We start from the raw sequence: 22,197 nt of genomic DNA on the forward strand, positions 1-22,197 counted from the left end.
TCGCAGCCAAGACTTGGCTGACAGCCGAGAAAGACGGGGGCCTGAAAATTGCCCAAGCGGCTGTGAAAAACCAACTACACAAACCTGCACCTGCAGGACAGCAAAACCAGCAAAGAGGAAAACAAAGCCCAGGGCTGCAGAGGCTGAAAACACAGACGAGACAACATGAGTGGGAGCCAGACAGGCGTCCCTGGAGCTGGGATGCTTTGGGAAAGGGAAAGAAACCATATCAAGCCTGTTTGAACTGGTACAAAGAGCACCGGAATAGAGGGCCCTGACTGAAACCACCCCCAAAGAAGCCCAGGACCCTCCTGAAAGCTGGGGCAACTTGGAGATTACAGCGGATCCCTGGGACGACCTGGACCCAGGGCAAGAACTCCCGTCCACCCCTTCCCCTCTTCTTCTTACGTTACACCCAGGCATGGCCAGCTTTGGGTAGTGCTTGTGTGAGTATGAAGGTGGGTTAGGGCTTGGGGCCCTAATGCTTTCTCTCTTCCCCTGAGCGACGTGGGAGCGTTCCCAGCACTCTCTGCTGTATTTTATTTTATTAATCCTGCTGCGTCAGCCTGATCACCTGACGCTCCAGGTAGATTGTCACACTGGGGACCACAACTCCCCCTGACTATAGGGAGGAGAAATTGTAGGGAAAGTCCTGCTCAGCCCCTACAATCCTGGGCAGGAACATGCTTACTCACTGTGTGGGGATGGTGCATGTGCACTCCTGTCATACAATGCAGCGAGCTCAGACTGTTTCTTTGGGGAATTTAGCTGCTGAACTCTAAGTCTCTACTGAGCACATGCAAATTGAGATGTTCAGAGCCTCATATCTCGGCCCCCCAAATTTGGGCAGATTTTCATGGGAATGGTAAAAGGCACATCCCTGATACCAGTGAGCCATGCTCATCTCCTCCAAATTTCATATCCCTGCTCTCAAGCATTTAGGTGAAAAAGCTTCTCAATTAAACAGTTATAAGAATTTTTTAATATGGGCAAAACAACATTATTTTTCTCTAACCTCATTTTGAGAAATCATTGAACCATTTTTGCTAAAATAGTTGGGGGGGGGAGGAGAAGAAGGTGAGGCAGATATCAGCATGGAAAGTTTCATCCCAAATAATTAAATCTTGGCAAAGTTATAAGCATCTGACAACAGGTCTTACAATTGGAAGTGTCAGGCAACCTTAGCTATAGGCAGTGAGTACCTGCACAGCCTATAAAATTAATCCACTTTCCCCTGTCATTATTATAAATGTGGATTTTGTAATCAGAAGTGTCCTTTGGTTGTTAAATCAGACAGCAGGCATGGAAATATTGATCAGCTATAGAGGATCAGCAGGGCTTTTACGCTTGTATTTTCCACACTGTTAGGTAGGGATTTTCTGGGGTGGGGGGTTCACCACATTTTAAAATAAATCTCTCTGTTTTTTCCCCCGGTAAGGCTAGGGCTGGACGTACCACCATTGTGATAGCTCACCGGCTCTCCACAATCCGAACAGCTGACATTATCGCTGGATTTCACAACGGTGTTGTTGTTGAACAGGGAGCACACAATGAACTCATGACACAGAAGGGTGTCTACTATTCTCTTGTGATGCAGCAGGTAATGAGATGTGATAGAGCACTCCTGACTAAATGCTTCAGATTTACTGGCCATCTCTCTACTCCAGAAAATTATCTGCATATCTCACTCACAGGTGCTGATTTTTGAATTTGCTGGAGGGTGTTCCTCTCCATCCCCCTCCCCCTCTCTTGTGACCTGTGGGCAGGGCTTCGGGGGTGGGAGGGAGGGAGGCTGAGCAGGGGTGGCACCTCTGGGCAGAGCACAGGCGAGCCTCGGGGAAGAGGCTGAGCAACAGCGGGGCCTCTTGTTTGAGTGCGATGGGGCCTTGGGGAGGAAGAGGCCAATCGGGGGAGAGGCCTTGGTGCGGAGTGGTGGGTGGGCCATTGGGGAAGGGCCACAGTCCAGGCGCTGGGGCCCACAAAAGATTATCCAGCCCTGCAAGTGCTGAACACCCCCTATTTTTTTTGGTGGCTGCTTGAGTCACTGAGCACCCACAGTGTTGGCGCCTATGATCTCACTGATACTATTGCTGACACATGCAAGTTCTGCACTGAAAAAGCTGGGCCATTTTCGCTTTGCAGTTTCTGCATATTTTCTAGTTTAGTGAAAGTTGATCAGTCAATCTTGTTTCTGAGTTGGAAGTGGTTGTTTTTCACCGGTAGCTTCACATTTACACAGTGTAATGAGTCAAACATAACTGAGCAAAAGAGGTGGATGACATCATCACAGAACTATATAGATAGTGCGGGGGGGCATACAGAGCCAAATTCTCTGCTGGTGTAAGTTGCAACTGCACCAACTTATACTGGCAGAATACTTGGCCTATACAAACTACCATATGAAAGTGACAATGTAACCAAAGTGGTGGTGGTTTTGTTTGTTTCCATACCAAGTACATGTTCCTTTCCCTTGCTACAAACTGTCTTATGACTGTTTATCACTATTCCTTGCTTGTCACTAGGGTCATGGTGGAAACACTCAAAATGAGATGTCAGAAAGAGATGAAGAGACAGAAGATGAAGACTATGAGGAAGAGGATTTAGATGATCTCAGGATGGAGAATCTGACTGATCTTGGTGGTTTTGAAAAACCAGGAATCACTGAGATGGGAAGCATTCCTAAGAGATCCAGAAGGCATACAAGCAGAAAGACCTCTTCTAAGAAAACGTCGTCTGAAAAGAAGAAAACAAAGGAGAAAGAGGTTAGTGTTACAATTCAGTTTAATCCTAAAGTTTAGTGATAGTTTGTGAGAATAGGAACAAAGGTCATTCTATTTTCTTTTTTAAACAGATCTTAATCCATGTCACCTTTGCTATGATGCTGTCATATGCAGCATTGACCTGGGCGAATACTTGAATTGGGAATCTTCAGGGAAAACACAGGTGTAAACAAATCAGTCTTGAGACAGATCCTAGCTCCTGTCCCGCAGGACTAGCTGGGCTTGGCTCCCTACTCCACAGAGGTTGCAGCACTGCTCAGATTTGGCCTGGCTCCCCTGATGGGCCAAATTTGTGAGAGTGGTGTTGTGACCATGTGCATCTGGTCAGAAAGACCAGAATGGGAAGCTGAGCCCAGCCAGCCCTGTGATCCTTCAACACATTCAGATGACCCAATTTTGGGTCACAACCCACCAGTGAAGAAACCCTCTTCTAGGAGCTCTTTTTATATTATAGTACAGTCTACTGGTAGAACATGATGCGAACAATAAGCAGCAACTGGATCCATTCTTACAATGTATCGCCCAGAAGTCCAGAACACACTTTTTTTATCAATTCATAACTGTTGCATTTGGGCCTTGTCAGAGGAAATACGGTAGATGGCAAGATACATGGCTTCAGAATTCATACTGTTTGCAGTAAAGTGAAGAAATCAGATCGAAAGACATGAAATTATTGATGTCACAAAGTTCAGCAGGCTTGTATGGTTAAAGTGTGGGCAGGCTTTTCCAGTATCTGAAACACAGGCAAAGATAATCAGGCGAGGCCATCACAACTGGCTCAGAACCTCATTTAATAATTTGTACCAGTTCTTATGTTTTCATTTCATTTTCCACAACTTCCTCAACAAATGTATGGACATTTTGAATAGCTCAGTGAAGCTGAATTGAGCTGCCATGTGTTTTTCAAGGGAGATGAAGCCTAAATCACTGTTTCATATGTGATTTCCATGCATATGGTAATGATTCATGGTCTGTATTTTGTAAAAGACAAAACAGACTACCTGACATAAGTCAACCCAATTGTATTACTGCAAACCCACTAGCATTTAGCAGAGGCTGAACTAGACTGATTTTTTGTGCTCAGAACAGTGAGACTTTTTAGGTCATTATAATGATTCATGTGTTAGGGTCAGTGACCATGGACTGCAACTTTATCTGACATTTCACTGAACTATATAGTCCCCATCCCACCCACCCCCCAGTGAGCCTTTTGTTAAATTGATGCCTGCAGATTTTTTTTTGACTTGCAATAGCAGTTTTAAGACCTTAAATTACAGAGCGGCAAATCTTCAGTACGTTTGCTCATTCAGTGTGTACATTGGAGGCTGGGGTGAATTATCTGTGAACAGTTGCTAGGACAGTTTACTGATTTTCCCCCTAGCTGAGGAAATTGTCATGTTCCACAACTTTCAGTGAACAGCTGAATTTTATCTCTTATGTAGGAGGAAAATCTCCCTGCTGTGCCTTATTCCAGAATTCTGGCTCTGAACAAACCTGAGTGGCTGCATATATTCTTTGGCGTGATTGCTGCTGCCTTCTCTGGTGGCGTCCACCCTGCATTTTCTGTTATATATGGAAAAATCATTGGGGTAAGTATCAAAACTGTATGGTAAACTAACTTGAACCAGGCACAAATGCAGAACTTTAAATCCTGCCCGACCCTCCAGCTAGTCCTCTCTGGTGATGCCTTAGAGCCGCCTCCTGCTCCCACTGTCACTGAACTCTACTGGAGTCTTTCCATTGACTTCAGTAGGAACTTGATCAAGCCCTTGATCTCCTCTCCCCACTTGGGACTTCTTGCCTATTTTCTAGCCCCATATTTGGAATGACTTCACTTTTCCAGAGAAGCAAATCACCTTCCCTTATCAAACTCAGTTTTCATTTACCCTGCTCCACTGTTGTGCAGGCTCCCTGCCTTGTACCTGACCCTGCTCTTTGCATTGTACCCGTTCTCTTCGGACAGTAAGCTCCTTCAAGGTACCTTGCATTCCAACATGTTTGTAAGTACCAGGGACATCCATGGAACTGTCTGAATAATTAACCCCTTGATTTCTGAATCATTGCAGGGAAGAAATGGAGTCTTCCTTTGGATTCCAGTATATGATTGTTGGAAGCTGCTGGGAGTTGGAGCAGCAGCCAGGGAGAATGGTTGGAGCAAGATGTTAAGGGAATCTTTTATCTTCAGGCAAGAGAAGAGGGGTGTTGTAGTCAGCTGGAGGGGAGGTTGATGGTCTGACGGAGTGACGACATTCAGTGGAAGGCAGATGAGAGCTGGTGAAGTGGCAGCCTGGAGGCAGGGTTTAGTGGAACTGAAGCTCACAGGCAAATGAGGGGAGGGTCTGGTGGAGGGTTAGAGAAGGAGCAGCTGATGAGAGGCAGGTCAGCTGGGAGAGGTGGAGTGACCTCCTGGCCAGCAACAGAAAGCTGAGGGATGGCAGAAGTCAGGTGCTGAGGAAGAGCTGAGAGAAGGTGAAGTTCAATAGTTTCTACAGTGTTTCCTGAGCTATTGTAACTGGTGGTCACTTTGTGCTTTTCTTACTTAGGCTTTTCAAGAAACAGATCCTGAAAAAAGGAGCAAAAACACCACGTTGCTTTCTCTAATGTTTCTTGTCCTGGCAGTGATCAGCTTAGTAACACACATCATCCAGGTAAACTTCACTACATTGAAAAGTCAAAGCTGAGTATCTGGTCACGTACATTATGGTCCAGATTTTCAGATCTCGTTGAGAGGAATGTTGGGGACATAATGCATCTTTGTATTCACTACAGGGCTGCCCAGAGGATTCAGGGGGTCTGGGGTCTTCAGCGGTGGGTCCCGGAGCAGAAGGACCCCACCGCCGCCGAATTGCCTGTGACCCGGAGTGAAAGAAGCGAGAGTTTTCTGGGGTCCCCGGAGCAAGTGAAGGACCCCGCTCCAGGGCCCCCAAAAAACTCTCATGGGGGCCCCTGTGGGGCCCGAGGCCTGGGGCTAATTGCCCCACTTCCCCGCTCCGCCCCCCCCCCAGCCATGATTCACTATGTTTCTTATAAACTGTTCCAGAGTCAAGCCACTAAATGGCTCAAGTGGCTGGTATGGAATACAGAGCCTTACCCTTCCCGATTGCTAGTTACAAAGCAGCCCAAGGCAGCAATGCCTGAAAGATGCTGCTGACCGTTCTGTGTCCTAGGGGAAATGCGTTTGGGCACAGCCCAGTTCCACTACATTGCTGTGTACGCTACAAAAAACACCGTCCCAGTCGGCACTGTTAGATAGCAGTGTGAGTAGTGAGGCTAAGGAATGAGTAAGCAGGGAAGGTGACTCCACTGCTGACCTCTACAGCTGGCTGCGGAAGTATGTGGGTGGGTCAGTACGATGAAACTTCAGTTTCCAGGAATGTGTGTGGTACCTTTCACCAGCTTTAAACTAACATCTGAAACCATCTCCCAAAACACTGTGTAGGTTCTGTAAACTGTGTGGCTGAACGGTTGAAATATCATCACATTTACAGCAGGTTGTTCTAAATATGACTGCACAGCCCAGCACATACAATTCAACTGTTGTATTTCCCATTCTCCCATTTCAGGGATTCATGTTTGGAAAGTCTGGGGAAGTTCTGACCAAGAGATTGCGAACTTTGTCATTCAAAGCATTGCTTCAGCAGGTACGGGCCTCATTTCTGGGTCAGAGCGATAGACAGCAAATATGCAGCACTCCTGCCATGTGAACCAGGTGGCTTTTGTGGGGTGATATTTGTATAACACCATGAAAATTCCTGGTTCCCTGCGGTCTGTGTAGAACCTCCCTCCAACATGGCTTCGAGAGAACCCATCCTTTTAGTGACACTTCAACACTGCGCAAGTGGCAAGTCTGTGAGCACACGTGCGAAACAAAATAAAGCAAAAGCATATACAAATTAACTCAGTGCTGGTAGGAGAGCTGTCTAATTTTGATGCCATCTCTTTCACTATCGACCATACTGAAGAGTGTATAAAACATGCATGTATCTGAGTGCATTGGTATATTTGCAAAGATTAGCAAAACAGAAGATAAATCTGTATCTGACCCTGATGGTCATGATATAAATGTGTAGATAAATAGGTTTAGGTCTGTTTGCATCCAACTCCATAGCAAACGGACCATATCATAACAGGTGTAGGTTCTCAAAGCATCATCTTTGCTCACTAGAGTGGTTTCTCTAGTCAAGATGACCAGCTGGATCAGGACTGATTTACAATAATACTATTGCAACATGACTGTCCTTGGATATTCCCTCCTGATGGATCCCTGGGAAAGGACACACCTCTCTTTGTTCCTTGCTGAGGATTCTCTGTGGGTGAACACTTAGGCACCCTGCACACCCATTGGTAGCGCTTGGTATCACAGGGTTCTGCATATGCACAGGAGCATTCTAAGGCGATCGGGGAGGAGAGGGAAAATGACCAAAAAACCCAAATGTTCTGCGGGTAAGAATAGTTTATTTTAAGATCGTTTTCAGTTTATCTGACAAATGTTGCTCATCACAGAAGAAGAGTGAGTATCTTAGTGCTTATGTTGGCTCTCTCTCTCCCCCATGCACACGTGCTAGTCAAGCTTTAAATGTCCACACATTGTACTAATGACCCTGACCACTCTGAGTTATGGTAAGAACATTTCACTTGCAAAAGCAAAAATAACGGAACCGTCTGTTCCCTTGCAGGAGATTGGCTGGTACGACGATCCTAAAAATGCCATAGGGGTTTTGTTAACCAGACTAGCTACAGAGGCTTCACAGATCAAAGGGGTATGTTTGTTTTTGTTTTTACGTTTTGCTTACAACTATGAATTGCAGTGTTGGCAAGGGGCGATGAAGTTATTTTGAAAAACGAGTTGGTAAATCTACTCTAGAGTCTCTCTGACACATTTAAATAGTCTTGGAAACAGTTTCACTGGTCCCAATTTATGACAATTAGTAAAGCTTCGGCAGATATTCTTACATATTCCATTTCCTTGCTGTAAGCGGTTAAGTAAACAACTTATTAACTTTAAAAATAAGCCATGTCCAAGGGCCAGTGTAAGCACTTCTGCACCACTTAAACTGCCTGACGGAGCAAAGTCGTCAGTGTATCAAGTGGCGCTAAAGCCCCACTTCGGTTGCTTGGAGAATAGAATCTTCCTATGATGAAAAGGTCTCGTAGTCGTTTCAGGTCAAATGAGAGTAAATAGGAATTTAGGAGGAGCTGTGTACAGGAAGTGATTAGATCTGAGCACAGGAGGGAGGAGTATGTACAGAACATTGTGTAGTGTGGGAGAATTGCATTGCAGTCAATACCCTGACCTCATGTTAACATGGGTAGATTTCTTCTTCCCAGCTCTGTCCACTGCACTTCATACACAGGAAGCCTGTTTATGTGGGCTTTCTGGGGTGAAGTGAGTTGTCATTAATACAGAGTATCAGTGATGGCAGAATCACGAGGGACTGTGTGACTTTGGGGAGTGGGGTAGGATAGGAGCCACTGAAAATCCTGCAGGTAAGTGGCAAATTCTGCAGAATTTGCCAGTCTCCCCTTTCCTCCCCACTGCACAACCCCGTCTAAAAAATTCTGAAGAAAAAAATCAGCCATACTTTTTAAAATTCGCTCATGAGCAAAGAGTAATAAGTTTCCTAACTTATTCAATAGTTTAAAATAAAATTAAATTTCTACTTCACTTGTCTGGAAAAAAAATCCTTCCTCAGCTCCCGGATTCACTAGACTAACTACATCCTCAGGTTTCAGAGTAGCAGCCGTGTTAGTCTGTATCCACAAAAAGATCAGGAGTCCTTGTGGCACCTTAGAGACTAACAAATTTATTTGAGCATAAGTTTTAGTGGGCTAAAGCCCACTTCATTGGATGCATAGAATGGAACTTACAGCAAGAAGATATTTATACATACAGAGAACATGAAATGGTGGAAGCATCCATACCAACTGTAAGTTTTTCTTTTTTTTTTTTTTCTCCTGCTGATGATACCTCAGGGGTTCTCAAACTGGGGGTCAGGATCCCTCGGGGGGGGTCACAAGATTATTACATGGAGGGTTGCGAGCTGTCACTCTCCACCCCAAACCCCGTTTTGTCTCCAGCATTTATAAAGGTGTTTTTAATTTATAATGGAGGTTACACTCAGAGACTTGCTACGTGAAAGGGGTCACCAGGACAGAAGTTTAAGAACCACTGTGATAGCTCATCTCAATTGATTGGCCTCTTACAGTTGGTATGGCTACTTCCACCTTTTCATGTTCTCTGTATATATAAATATCTTCTTACTGTATGTTCCAGTCTGTGCATCCGATGAAGTGGGCTTTAGCCCACGAAAGCTTATGCTCAAATAAATTTGTTAGTCTCTAAGGGTATGTCTACACTACAAGAGTAGTTCGATTTAACTTAGGTCGAATTTGTGGATTCGACCTTATGAAGTCGAATTTGTGTATCCACACTAAGGATACTAATTCGACTTTGTGAGTCCACACTAACGGGGCAAGCGTCGACATTGGAAGCGGTGCATTCTGGGCAGCTATCCCACAGTTCCCGCAGTCCCCGCTTCCCATTGGAATGCTGGGTAGAGCCCCCAATGCCTGCTGGGGGAAAAATGTGTCGAGGGTGGTTTTGGGTAACTGCCATCATTCAACCGTCACTCCCGCTGTTGTGTATTTGGTTGTCATGGTTTTGTTGCTATGGCAACTGAGTTAGATTATTATGGGTTAGCTCAACCGGTTTCAACCGGCTGAGGAGCTCTCTGTAGATATGTAAATAAAATGGAGGTTTTGGTTAGCTGCCTGCTCTCTGGCCTCAAGTGATTGTTTCCTACACCGGCTGCCCCAAGGATATAACACTGGCGACGAGGGTGGGATTCCGGTGCTGCTCCAGTAACAGAAGGAAGTAGAAGTCAAGGTAAAGACCAAACAAAGAAAAAAAGCTGCTTGTTTGCACTGACTGTGAAAGTGAAACTAAAAATCATGGCTACTCTGACCAGGCCCCTGGAGCCTTTTGATGAGAATACAGAGCAGTGGCATGTGTATACTGAGCGTTTTGAGCTTTTTGGTATTGCAAATGACATTACAGAAGCAAAGAAGGTGCCAATATTCTTAACTGTTGTAGGGGCTAAAACCTACTCTCTGCTACGCAGCTTACTACACCCTGTTAAGCCTGAGACTAAATCTTACAGTGACATTGTGGAAATCCTGGGGTCTCATTTCTCCCCAAAACCACTGGTAATTGCTGAAAGATATAGGTTCCACAAAAGAGACCAAAAGGAAGATGAAACAGTTGTACAATTTGTAGCCATTTTAAAAAAGCTAGCAGAACACTGTGAATTTAAAGAAATGTTACATGATGCCCTGCGTGACAGGTTAGTGTGTGGCCTGTACAGTGAAGCTATACGGAAGCGCCTACTGACAGAGGCTCAGCTTACCTTACAGAAGGCTGTTGATATTGCTGTCTCCATGGAACTGGCTACAAGGGAGGCACAATACATCGGTGCACCCCCTAGGGTGCAAAAAGTGTCACAAGAACCGACCCACAAAACTGTGCAGAGTCAAGAATGTTACCGCTGTGGTAAGCCGGGTCACCAGGCATCAGAATGCTGGTGTAAGGACCTGGTGTGTCGACACTGTGGCAAAAAGGGACACATTGAGTGTGCCTGTAAACAAAAGAAAAAGAGGCCTGTGGTCTGGCCGACAAAAAGAGGAACCCTGCATACCCTAGAGCAGACCCAGGATGATCAAGGTGACACCTCATCGCAAGAGGAAGTGCCACTGCATGTTTTGTCTTTGGCAATGGGCTCACATGAATACTGGGTAACCCCATTATTGGATGGCAAACGTATACGCATGGAACTGGACACCGGTGCAGCCATCTCACTGATCTCCGAGACTGTGTATAAAGAAAAGCTACAGCATCTTCCGCTTAAGGCAACAAAAACTGTTCTGAAGACGTATACGGGAGAAGCTGTGCCTATGCTGGGCACTATTGATGTTAAGGTGGAGCTCAATGGACAGGTGGCTAAATTGCCACTGTTTGTGGTGAGAGGTAACTACCCAGCCTTAATGGGTAGGTCTTGGCTTGGGAAGATTCAACTGAACTGGGCAGAAGTGCACCGGATGACTAAAGAAGAAACCAGTCTAACCCCTATACTAAGGAAACATGCTGCTGTTTTTGGAGATGATTTGGGAAGTATGAAGGGAATCACTGTGACATTGAACATTAAACCTGGCAGTCCACCAAAATATCTGAAAGCCCGAACTGTGCCATACGCCATCAGGCCAAAAGTTGAAGCAGACCTGGAGCGCCTGGTCACCAATGGAGTCCTAATACCAGTTACCCATAGCTCATGGGCCACTCCTATCGTTCCAATCGTGAAGAAAGATGGCTCTCTCCGGATTTGCGGTGATTTTAAAGTCACTGTCAACCCAGTGTTGTGTGCAGAGCAATACCCGCTTCCCCGCATCGATGACCTCTTCGCAGGCCTGGCTGGGGGACAAAAGTTCAGTAAGATTGATCTGAGTCAAGCATATTTACAGATGCACGTCGATGAAAAGTCCCAAGAGCTGTTGACTATTGTGACTCATAAGGGGCTTTATCGATACTGTCGTCTACCCTTCGGAATAATATCTGCTCCCGCCCTGTTCCAGAGGGCTATGGACCAGATCTTGTGTGGCTTGTCAGGAGTTCAGTGCTATCTGGATGATATCCTGGTCACTGGAAGAAATGAAGAGGATCACTTAAAGAATTTAGAGGCTACCCTACAAAGACTGGAAGAGTATGGCCTACGAGTTCGCAAAGACAAGTGTGAATTCTTCAAGCCCTCTGTTGAATATTTGGGACACATCATTGATTCTGCAGGTCTTCATAAGGCCCCTGCAAAAGTTAAAGCTATTGTGGAGGCTCCCCCACCTCGAAATGTAAGCCAGCTGCGCTCGTTTCTAGGACTCCTGAACTATTATGGAAAGTTCATCTCACAGTTAGCCACACTGCTAAAACCACTTCATGAGCTCCTTGGGCAGAACAAGGCCTGGAAGTGGACTGAAGCCTGTGATGTTGCGTTTAACAAAGCTAAGGATGCATTGCTAAATTCTGAAGTTCTAACGCACTTTGATCCATCCTTACCACTGCAATTGGCCTGCGATGCCTCCCCTTATGGAGTGGGAGCAGTCGTGTCACATATTATGCCTTCAGGAGAAGAGAGACCTATTGCTTTTGCTTCACGCACTCTAAGCAAAGCAGAAACTAACTATGCCCAAATCGAACGTGAGGCATTAGGAATTGTTTTTGGAATTTGGAAGTTTCATCAGTACCTGTTTGGGCGAAAATTTACTCTTCTCACAGACCATCGACCTCTGACATCAATTTTTGGACCTTACACAGGCATTCCCCCATTAGCTGCTAGTCGTATGCAACGTTGGGCATTGTTACTTTCAGCACACACATATGAAATCAAATATCGGAAATCCACTCTACACGGCAATGCAGATGGCCTCTCAAGGTTGCCTTTGCCGGTCAAACACCAAGATAGTGCCCACAAGGAAATCTTCTACTTTGAACAGGTAGAGAATACACCCATCACTGCTACTCAGATAAAGAAGGCAACTCGCGTTGACCCAGTATTGTCCCACGTTATGGACCTGGTGATGCATGGAAAATCTCGACAAACCTCTCCGGTCTCATCCGACCTTGTTCCCTACATGTCCAAGCGGACGGAGTTATCGGTCCAATCTGGTTGTTTGTTGTGGGGGAGACGTGTCATTATTCCACCACCACTGAGATCACAGATGTTAGAATAGCTACATTCCAGTCACTGTGGAATAGTGCACATGAAGGAAATTGCACGAAGCTATTTTTGGTGGCCTGGACTGGACAGCGCTATTGAAGAGAAGGCAAAAGCTTGTATGTCATGTCAGGGTGTGAGGAATGCACCCCAGTGGGCACCCCTACACCCATGGGACTGGCCTGAAAACCCGTGGCAACGTATTCACGTTGACTTTGCTGGCCCCCTTGAAGGAAGCATGTTCTTGGTGGCAATAGATGCCCATTCTAAATGGCCAGAAGTCTCTATAATGCAGTCCACTTCTGCAGAGAGTACTATCCAAAAACTACGAGGACTCTTTAGTCGTTTTGGTCTGCCAGAACAACTTGTGAGCGACAACGGACCACAGTTCGTTTCTCAGGAGTTTCAAAATGTTATGAAAGCAAATGGGATACACCACATCACGTCAGCACCATATCATCCGTCCACCAACGGATTAGCTGAAAGATTTGTGCAGACAATGAAAAACGCTTTGAAATCAGCAAGGGGACAACACTCCATTCAAAAGCGTCTGGATACCTTTTTACTTTCCTACAGAAACACACCTCATGCTACGACCCACGCATCTCCGGCCTTTCTAATGATGGGACGACAGCTGTGCACTTGCTTTGATCTGCTGAAACCTTCTGAACCCCGACAAATTGTGCAACATCAGCAGCAATATCAAGTCATCAGACGGGCACCCAGAGCAAAAGACCGAACCTTTAGCCCGGGACAGCCCGTTTTGGCTTGGAATTATACTTCCAGAGCTAAATGGGTTCCGGCCACAGTCATCACTCAAACAGGACCTGTTTCCTACACAGTCCGGACTGCAGAGAATCTTACCTGGCGGCGACATGTAGATCAGCTGTTGCCAGGTCATGCCAGTCCTCAGGACCCATCTGCAGTTGAGGGGTCTGACTTCACCTCTTCTGGTGAGGGATCGAATCACGAGTCACCTGTTTCTGACTGTTCTCCTCCATTACTGCCGGCGGCTGAGATACCCCTTTGCCCAGCACGAGCTGATACCACCTCCTCACCTGTTCGTGCTGCGGACCCTGAGCCCCTAGTGCTTTCGGGTGCAATAACACCAGAAGTTCGCCGTAATCCACCTAGAGACAGAAGGCCTCCTCATCGGCTGGATCTTTAGCTAGGGCGAACCCACGGTTATGGGGCAAAATAATCCCCAGGGTTTAGCCGGGAATGGAGGCAGTCTACCCTCCTTCTCTAGTCCAGTGTGTGTTTTATTTAGGGGATGTTCTTATTAGGGGGGGAGGAATATGTTGTGTATTTGGTTGTCATGGTTTTGTTGCTATGGCAACTGAGTTAGATTATTATGGGTTAGCTCAACCGGTTTCAACCGGCTGAGGAGCTCTCTGTAGATATGTAAATAAAATGGAGGTTTTGGTTAGCTGCCTGCTCTCTGGCCTCAAGTCATTGTTTCCTACACCGGCTGCCCAAGGATATAACACCCGCCCTCCCTCCCTGAAAGCGCCGGCGGGAAATCTGTTAGCGCACTTTTCTGGTCAGTGACAGCGCGGACGCCACAGCACTGCGAGCATGGAGCCCACTTCGATCATCTCTGCACTTATGGACGTTGTCAACTCCTCGCACCTTATCGTCCACCTCTTCCACAGTCAGCTGCTGAGAAATCGAGCGAGGAGGCTCCGGCAGCGCGGTGAGGACATGAAGTGTGAGAGTGGCACAGACCTCTCACAAAGCACGGGATCCCGCGCCGCGGAGATCATGGTGGCAATGGGTCATGTTCATGCTATGGGACGGCGATTCTGGGCCCGGGAAACAAGCACGGACTGGTGGGACCGCATAGTGCTGCAGGTCTGGGATGAATCACAGTGGCTGCGAAACTTCAGGATGCGTAAGGGCACTTTCCTTGAACTATGTGACTTGCTGGCCCCTGCCCTTAAGCGCCACGACACCCGCATGCGAGCAGCCCTGAGTGTGCAGAAGCGAGTGGCCATAGCCCTCTGGAAACTTGCAACGCCAGACAGCTACCGGTCAGTAGCGAACCACTTTGGCGTGGGCAAATATACCGTGGGGGTTGCTGTGATGCAAGTAGCCCACGCAATCGTTGACCTACTGCTCTCAAAGGTAGTGACCCTGGGAAACGTCCAGGTCGTCATAGATGGCTTTGCTGCGATGGGATTCCCAAACTGCGGTGGGGCTATAGATGGCACTCACATCCCTATCCTGGGACCGGCCCACCAGGCCAGCCAGTATATTAACCGAAAGGGCTACTTTTCAATGGTGCTGCAAGCACTGGTGGACCATAGGGGACGTTTTACCAACATCTATGTTGGGTGGCCGGGCAAGGTTCATGACGTGCGTGTTTTCAGGAACTCTGCTCTGTTTAGACGCCTGCAGGAAGGTAGTTTCTTCCCGAACCACAAAATAACTGTTGGGGATGTGGAGATGCCTACAGTGATCCTTGGGGACCCAGCCTACCCGCTAATGCCCTGGCTCATGAAGCCCTATACAGGCACCCTGGACAGTGACAAGGAGCTCTTCAACTACCGTCTGAGCAAGTGCAGAATGGTGGTGGAGTGTGCTTTCGGACATCTCAAGGGGAGATGGAGGAGCTTACTGACTCGCTCGGATCTCAGCGAAACCAATATCCCCATTGTTATTGCAGCTTGCTGTGTGCTCCACAATCTCTGTGAGAGCAAGGGGGAGACCTTTATGGCGGGATGGGAGGTTGAGGCAAATCGCCTGGCTGCTGATTACGCTCAGCCAGACAGCCGTGCGATTAGAAGAGCCCAGCGGGAAGCGCTGTGCATCCAGGAGGCTTTGAAAGCTAGGTTCCTCAGAGCAGGGTAACCTATGACTGTCCAGTCTCTTTACAGAGAAGCTGAACCTGCCCCTGTTTCAGTTACTATTGACTTTTTTCAGCGGTTACATACCCCGTTCACCAGGTTTCCCCCCTTCCAACAGACGTTTAAAAATAAAGTTATTGGAACATTTTTAATTAACAAAGTTTTCTTTACTAACGAATTTGCGTTAAAGGGTTCAAACAGGGACGCAGACTGTGGTGGGTACGGTGTGCAGTGATGTACAGACCGCTTCTACACTCGAGGGCTGACAGGCTCCTGCTCCTACAGCGGTCTCTGGGGGGAGGACGGTTACAGGAGGGTGTGCAGGAAGGGGTGGGTTTGCAGGAAGGGGTGAGGGGTGTGTGGGAAGGGTGAGTAGATGTAGGGGGATGATGGCTCTGGCTGGGGCTCAGGGCATCGGAGAGGTTCATGGCTAGGGTGGAAGGGCATGGTAAGGGCAGCCTGCCTTGCCATTTGTGGATGCCAGGCGCTCGGACCCTGGGGCAGCATACCCCTCCCAGACTGACCTGGGGCAGCAGACACCTCCCAGAGTGACCCGGGTGCCTAGTGACTGCACTCTGTGTGTGACCTGCTGTTGATCCTGCCCCCATGTCTGTACCCTGGTAATGGTGGCTGTCCTATGCAATTAACAAACCCCTATCTCCCCTTCACACAAAGTCTTCTGCAAAGAAACATGACGGAAACAGTAATGAACAGCAAACTATTTTTAATACTCAGCTACACAGTTGGGGGATGAAACTGGGATTTTGGATCGGGTGAGCCAGGAAGGGAAGCAATTCTCATACTTTAGGGAATGAGAGCTGTTTGGTACATGAGCGCTCTGCTGGGGTGGAGTGACAGTTTTCACGGCCCCTAGCGCCTCTCCGTCTTGTGATTTTGGGTGAGGGGGGGACAGGACTTTGTGGCGGGGGAGGGCGGTTGCAGATACAGTTCAGGGGGGCTCTCTGCTCCTGCCTGCGGTCCTGCAGAACATCCACAAGGCGCCGGAGCGTGTCCGTTTGCTCCCTCATTAGTCCAAGCAGCGTTTGAGTCGCCTGCTGGTCTTCCTGCCGCCACCTGTCCTCCCGTTCGCTGTGTGAGCGCTGCTGCTGAGAGAGGGTCTCCCTCCACTGGCTCTGCTGGGCCGCCTCGGCTCTGGAGCAGGCCATCAGTTCAGCGAACATCTCGTCCCGAGTCTTTTTCTTTCGCCGCCTAATCTGCGCCAGCCTCTGTGAGGGGGATGCCGGGGCAGTTCGGGAAACAGCCGCAGCTGTGTGATGGGAAAAAGGAAGTGATTTCCTTGCAAAGATACATGTTTGCGAACACTGAACACAGTCTACTCAGTTTCTGTGAACAAGACCATACAGGGCACCTATCTCATGTGCCCTCAGGACAAGTTCGAATTTTCAGCATTCGCTTTCATTGCCTGGGGTCTTGCACTGGAGATTGGACAAGCGGGGCAGGACAGCAGAATCTGTGTAGCAGCCAGGCCTGGTAAGCCGTAAACTTTAGGCTGCTTAAAAGTTAATGGATAGCAGTGCCCTCCTGCTGCAGGCAATCTGGAAAGCATAAAGTCTGACCCTGTTCCAGCCTCTTGCGGCTGTCCCCAGGAAAGATCCCTGTATGCTTTCCCTCTGCAGCCTCCAACACGTGGCTGTTAAACGACGGTCATTGTTATGCAAAGGAAAAGTCAAGCATTCACAATAGTAACATCACATTAATTCCCCTAATTAGATGCAGCAGTCGCCGAGCGAGATCACCCTGAGGCGGGTCACTAGGACAGACAGAGAGCGAATGCTGCGTGAATCCCTGCACAGACCAGGGCCCTATGCTGCCATGCTGGTGGAGGCAATGCTCCCACTGTACCTCAGGATGGCCTGGCGCGGAAGAGTGTGCTTCCATGGAGCACCCAATAAGGCACCTCTCCCCAGGAACCTCCTGCGTAGGCTTTTCGAGTACCTGTACGAGAGCTTCGTGGAAGTGTCCCAGGAGGATTTTTATTCGATCGCTATATGTATTGACCTTCTTTTCATATAGTTTTTATTCCTGATTTTAAAAAAATAAATGTTTATATGTTTATAGCACTTACCGACTGATCCTTCCCCTGATTCAGAGTCCGGGTTAATGGCCGGGGAGGGTTGGTAGGGGATCTCTGTGAGGGTGATGAAGAGATCCTGGCTGTCGGGAAAATCAGTATTGTAAGCGCTGTCGCCTGCCTCGTCCTCCACAAACCCTTCCTCATCTTCCCCATCCGCGAACATCGCCGAGAAACTGCCCCTCGACACTATCCCATCCTCAGAGTCCACGGTCACTGGTGGGGCAGTGGTGGCAGACCCACCGAGAATGGCATGCAGTGCCTCGTAGAAGCGGCATGTCTGGGGCTGGGCTCCGGAGCGTCCGTTTGCCGCTTTGATTTTTGGTAGCCTTGTCTCAGGTCCTTGATTTTCACGCGGCACTGCCTTGCATCCCGGCTGTATCCTCTGAGTGCCATGGCTTTGGAGACCTTCTCGTAGGTCTTTGCATTCCATTTTTTGGAGCGCAGCTTCGAAAGCATAGACTCATCGCCCCACACAGCGATCGGATCCAAGACTTCCCGGTCAGTCCATGCTGGGGCCCTCTTTCTACTCTGAGATTGCATGGACCCCTCTGCTGGAGAGCTCTGCATTGCTGCCGGTGCTGCTGAGCTCGTCCCGATGTCCAACCAGTAACTGAGATTCAAAATGGCCAGACAGGAAAAGGAATTCAAATTTTCCCGGGGCTTTTCCTGTGTGGCTGGTCAGAGCATCCGAGCTCGTACTGCTGTCCAGAGCGTCAACACAGTGGTGCACTGTGGGATAGCTCCCGGAGCTACTAAGGTCGATTTCCGTCCACACATAGGCTTACTCGACATAGCCATGTCGAATTTAGCGCTACTTCCCTTGTCGGGGTGGAGTACCGAATTCGAACTAAAGAGCCCTCTAGGTCGAACTAATTAGCTTCCTGGTGTGGACGGGTGCACGGTTAAATCGAATTAACGCTGCTAAATTCGACGAACTCCTAGTGTAGACCAGGCCTAAGATGCCACAAATACACTAGATCCTCAGACTCACTAGATTTCATGCTCCCTCCCATCTCCTCTTTACTGCCCAGCACAGAGTGGGAATCAATGAAATATTTGACTGAATGTACAATTACTTGAATCTTTAAAAACTGCAACTTAATTCTTGAGGATAAGGTCCATCATCCCAGCTGTCAAGGTAAAACAGGTGCATGGGATCTAAACTATAAAAAAGCTTAATAGATCAAAATGAACATGAGAACACTGCATTCCCCGGAGCAGTGGTTCTCAACCGGCTATGAGCAGGTTTAAGGGGGTCCGCCAAGCAGGGCCAGTATTAGACTCTCTGGGGCCAAAGGCAGAAAACCAAAGCCCCTCATGGGGCTGACGCCCAGGGCCCTGAGCCCCACCACATGGGGATGAAGCCAAAACCTGAACAATGTAGCTTCATGGAGGGCCCTGTGATGTGAGGCCCCAGGCAATTGCCCTGCTTGCTACCCCGTAATGCTGGCCCTGGCTTTTATATTCAGAAAACCAGTTATTGTGGCACAGATGAGCCATGAAGTTTCTATAGCATGTTGAGGGACGGGGGAGGCTCAGAAAGAAAAAGGGTGAGAACCCCTGCTCTGGAGAACGAAGAAATATCAGTGAGTGAGAAACAAGGTGGGTGAGGTAATATCTTGTATTGGATAAACTTCTGTTGGTGAGAGAGAGAAGCTTTCGAGCTCACACAGAGCTCTTCTTTAGGTCTTCTTCACCTGGAGAAGTTGGTCCAATAAAAGATATTACCTCACCTACCTTCTCTCTCCAATAGCCTGGAACCAACACGGCTACTGCTAAGTAAATGGGCAGCCATGTTTTGTGCTAGCTGAAGTCTCAAAGTGATCTTTATGTGTAAGCCCCAGACTATATGGCAATAATTCATCTTGGCATTGCTTTGGTTTTATAATTTTATTATAAACACAAAAGTCTCTGAGGGCAGGAAAACCTCTAGCTAGCAAAGAAAGTATCATACTTCCCACCCAAGGTTTTCTTGGTTTGTCCACAGTGCGATATTTGAAAGATGGATTGTTTCCAAAAAACTTTCCATTTCATCTGCAGGCATGAGTAGAGCTGGCCAACATGTTTTCAGTGAATGGTATTTTTGCTGAAATATGTATTTTTAGGGGCCCCAAATCTATTCATGAATTCAGGTAAAATTTGACTAATAGTCAAAAGAGATAGGAAGGGAGATTTGTTTTAAGTCATAAATGGTCAAAATGAAACATTTAAAATATGCTATTGTTACTTTTGTTTTGAAATGGCATTTCATTTTCTAATTTCCTCAAATAAAAAAGAGGAGAAAAACACTGCAAAATGGCCAAATCAATACAAAAAAATTGTGTGGGGAAGAGCAGGGTCAGTTTTTAGTCAACCAAAATGTTTTGGTCAATTTGAAATTATTATTTTTTATTCGACTGCCCCCGCTCCAAAAAATAGTTTTAGATCTAATCAAATCAATTCCCCTACCCCCCTGGCCCGATTTTCCAGTTTGGCCCCCAGCTGGAAAATCCGCTGTTTGCTCAGCTGAGCCATGAGTATTGTCACAGCTTACACGGATCCCATGTGCCAATCATCACTTTTACATTTCTTGATGACATGGATATGCAGATCCTCAGGAAGAGAAGAGCTCTTTGGTGTGAACGCTCATTTCCTGCTGCTAACACTGCTGAAAACAAAGTGCCTAATTAAAGGAACCTGCAGCTTCCATTATCTTCAGCTGATGTACAGCACCTATGAAAATCAGGCCCTAGGTGCCTTAAGCTGGGCACCAAATAACTGAAATGCCCCAAATTAGAGGCTGTTGGCTCTTCATGATTTCTGTGCCTTGTTGTGGCACAGGAGGACCCTGATATTTTTTTGTCAAATTGAGCCCATGTGGCCACATTTTCATCAGGCTTCCAGAACCTAACACACAGCTAGGGGTATTTGCATATGTAATTGTCCATATGGGTTTTTGCATGTACAACAGTCCATTTTAAATGCACAACATTTATGATTCTTCTCCATCTGAATATTTGATCCTGAGTGAACAATGATTTCATACATTTGATCTCTACTTTGTGTGTCAAGAATTAACTCTAACTTTGGACTCTTTTGCTTTTAATAGGCTACTGGTTGCCGACTTGGCTTGTTCACTAAGAACGCCTCTACCCTTCTGTCCGCCATCATTATTGCCTTTGTATATGACTGGCGATTAACTTTGCTTATTCTGGCCTGCGTTCCTTTCTTTATTTCTGCAAGTGCTATTCGACTGAGCTCTGTGGCTGGTCATGCATCAAAAGATCAAAACGCTTTGGAAGAGGCCGGAAGAGTAAGATCTCCAATATAAACTAAATGGGTATAATGTTATATCGTTTTAAGGACAACATTGTCAGTGATGATTTTCTACAGAAATTACTCTGAAAATACATTAAATAAAACAGTGATAAAGAGAGACATTCTATTATATTGGGATGCTAGCTCCACTCTAGTTAAGGTTGAGGATGACTTTTCTTATTGCTTTAAAATCCACACAGTTACTTATATTGCCTTGAAATTCAATGGCAAAACAATTATGTTAACACAAAGTTAAGGTTGCTTGGTGGCAGGTCGTCCCCTTGGTGAATCTTGAGTTGAGCAAAACTCAAAGTTCTGAACATCAGGAATTCCTCAATGCTTTCAGTAATTCCCCAATGCTCCCTGTTAACACACATACCTTTACTCTGCCACAGTTGCTGAAATGTTCAGGCACTTCAATTTCTTCTCCAGTGCATTCAGTGTCACCCACAGGATTCCATCTATGAAAGGACAAAAAAGGGTAGGGGAAGGTTGACCACGCTAGGTTCCCTCTAGCCTCTTTCAGCTATGCCTCACTGTGCATGTACTCTCAGGCCTGGTCTACACTAGGACTTTAATTCGAATTTAGCAGTGTTAATTCGAACTAACCGCTCAACCGTCCACACCAGGAAGCCATTTAATTCGAACTAGAGGGCTCTTTAGTTCGAATTTGGTACTCCACCCCGGCAGGTGGAGTAACGCTAAATTCGACATGGCTAGTTCGAATTAGGCTAGGTGTGGATGGAAATCGAACTTAGTAGCTCCGGGAGCTATCCCACACTGCACCACTCTGTTGACGCTCTGGACAGCAGCCCGAGCTTGGATTCTCTGCCCAGCCACACAGGAAATGACCCGCGAAAATTTGAATTCATTTTCCTGTCTGGGCGGTTTGAATCTGACGTTCTGGTTGCACATCGGGGCGAGCTCCGCAGCACCGGCAGCAATGCAGAGCTCTCCAGCAGAGGAGTTCATGTAATCTCTGAATAGAAAGAGGGACCCGGCATAGACTGACCGGGAACTCTTCGATCTGATCGGTGTGTGGGGCGAGGAGTCTGTGCTTTCGGAGCTGCGCTCCAACGAACGGAATGCAAAGACCTACAAGAAGGTCTCCAAAGCCATGATCCAGACAGAGGATACAGCCGTCATGCAACGCAGCGCCGCGTGAAAATCAAGGACCCCAGACAAGCCTACCAAAAAATCAAAGCGGCCAACGGACGCTACGGAGCCTGCCACCACTGCCCCACCAGTGACCATGGACTCTGATGATGGGACAGTGTCGACGGACAGTTCCTCGACGATGTTCACGGACGGGGAAGATGAGGAAGGGTTTGTGGAGGACGAGGCAGGCGATAGCGCTTACAACGCTGGTTTCCCCGACAGCCAGGATCTATTCATCACCGTCACGGAGATCCCCTACC

General features: G+C 47.3%; 1 protein-coding gene across 1 annotated transcript in view; it reads left to right on the forward strand.

Moving 5' to 3' along the window:
• Nucleotides 1–20,798, forward strand: part of LOC123363338 (ATP-dependent translocase ABCB1-like) — a 47,585-nt gene extending 26,787 nt beyond the window's left edge. Inside the window, exons 16-22 of the mRNA XM_045004191.1 lie at nucleotides 1,439–1,600; nucleotides 2,523–2,762; nucleotides 4,223–4,369; nucleotides 5,324–5,428; nucleotides 6,344–6,421; nucleotides 7,457–7,540; nucleotides 20,571–20,798. Of these exons, the coding sequence (XP_044860126.1) occupies nucleotides 1,439–1,600; nucleotides 2,523–2,762; nucleotides 4,223–4,369; nucleotides 5,324–5,428; nucleotides 6,344–6,421; nucleotides 7,457–7,540; nucleotides 20,571–20,792 (1,038 nt within the window). The 3' untranslated portion in view covers nucleotides 20,793–20,798. The remainder of the gene's footprint in view (nucleotides 1–1,438; nucleotides 1,601–2,522; nucleotides 2,763–4,222; nucleotides 4,370–5,323; nucleotides 5,429–6,343; nucleotides 6,422–7,456; nucleotides 7,541–20,570) is intronic.
• The last annotated feature ends 1,399 nt before the right edge of the window (nucleotides 20,799–22,197 follow it).

Source organism: Mauremys mutica, chromosome 2 (assembly GCF_020497125.1).
Source record: "Mauremys mutica isolate MM-2020 ecotype Southern chromosome 2, ASM2049712v1, whole genome shotgun sequence".
Classification (NCBI taxonomy): Eukaryota; Metazoa; Chordata; order Testudines; family Geoemydidae; genus Mauremys; species Mauremys mutica.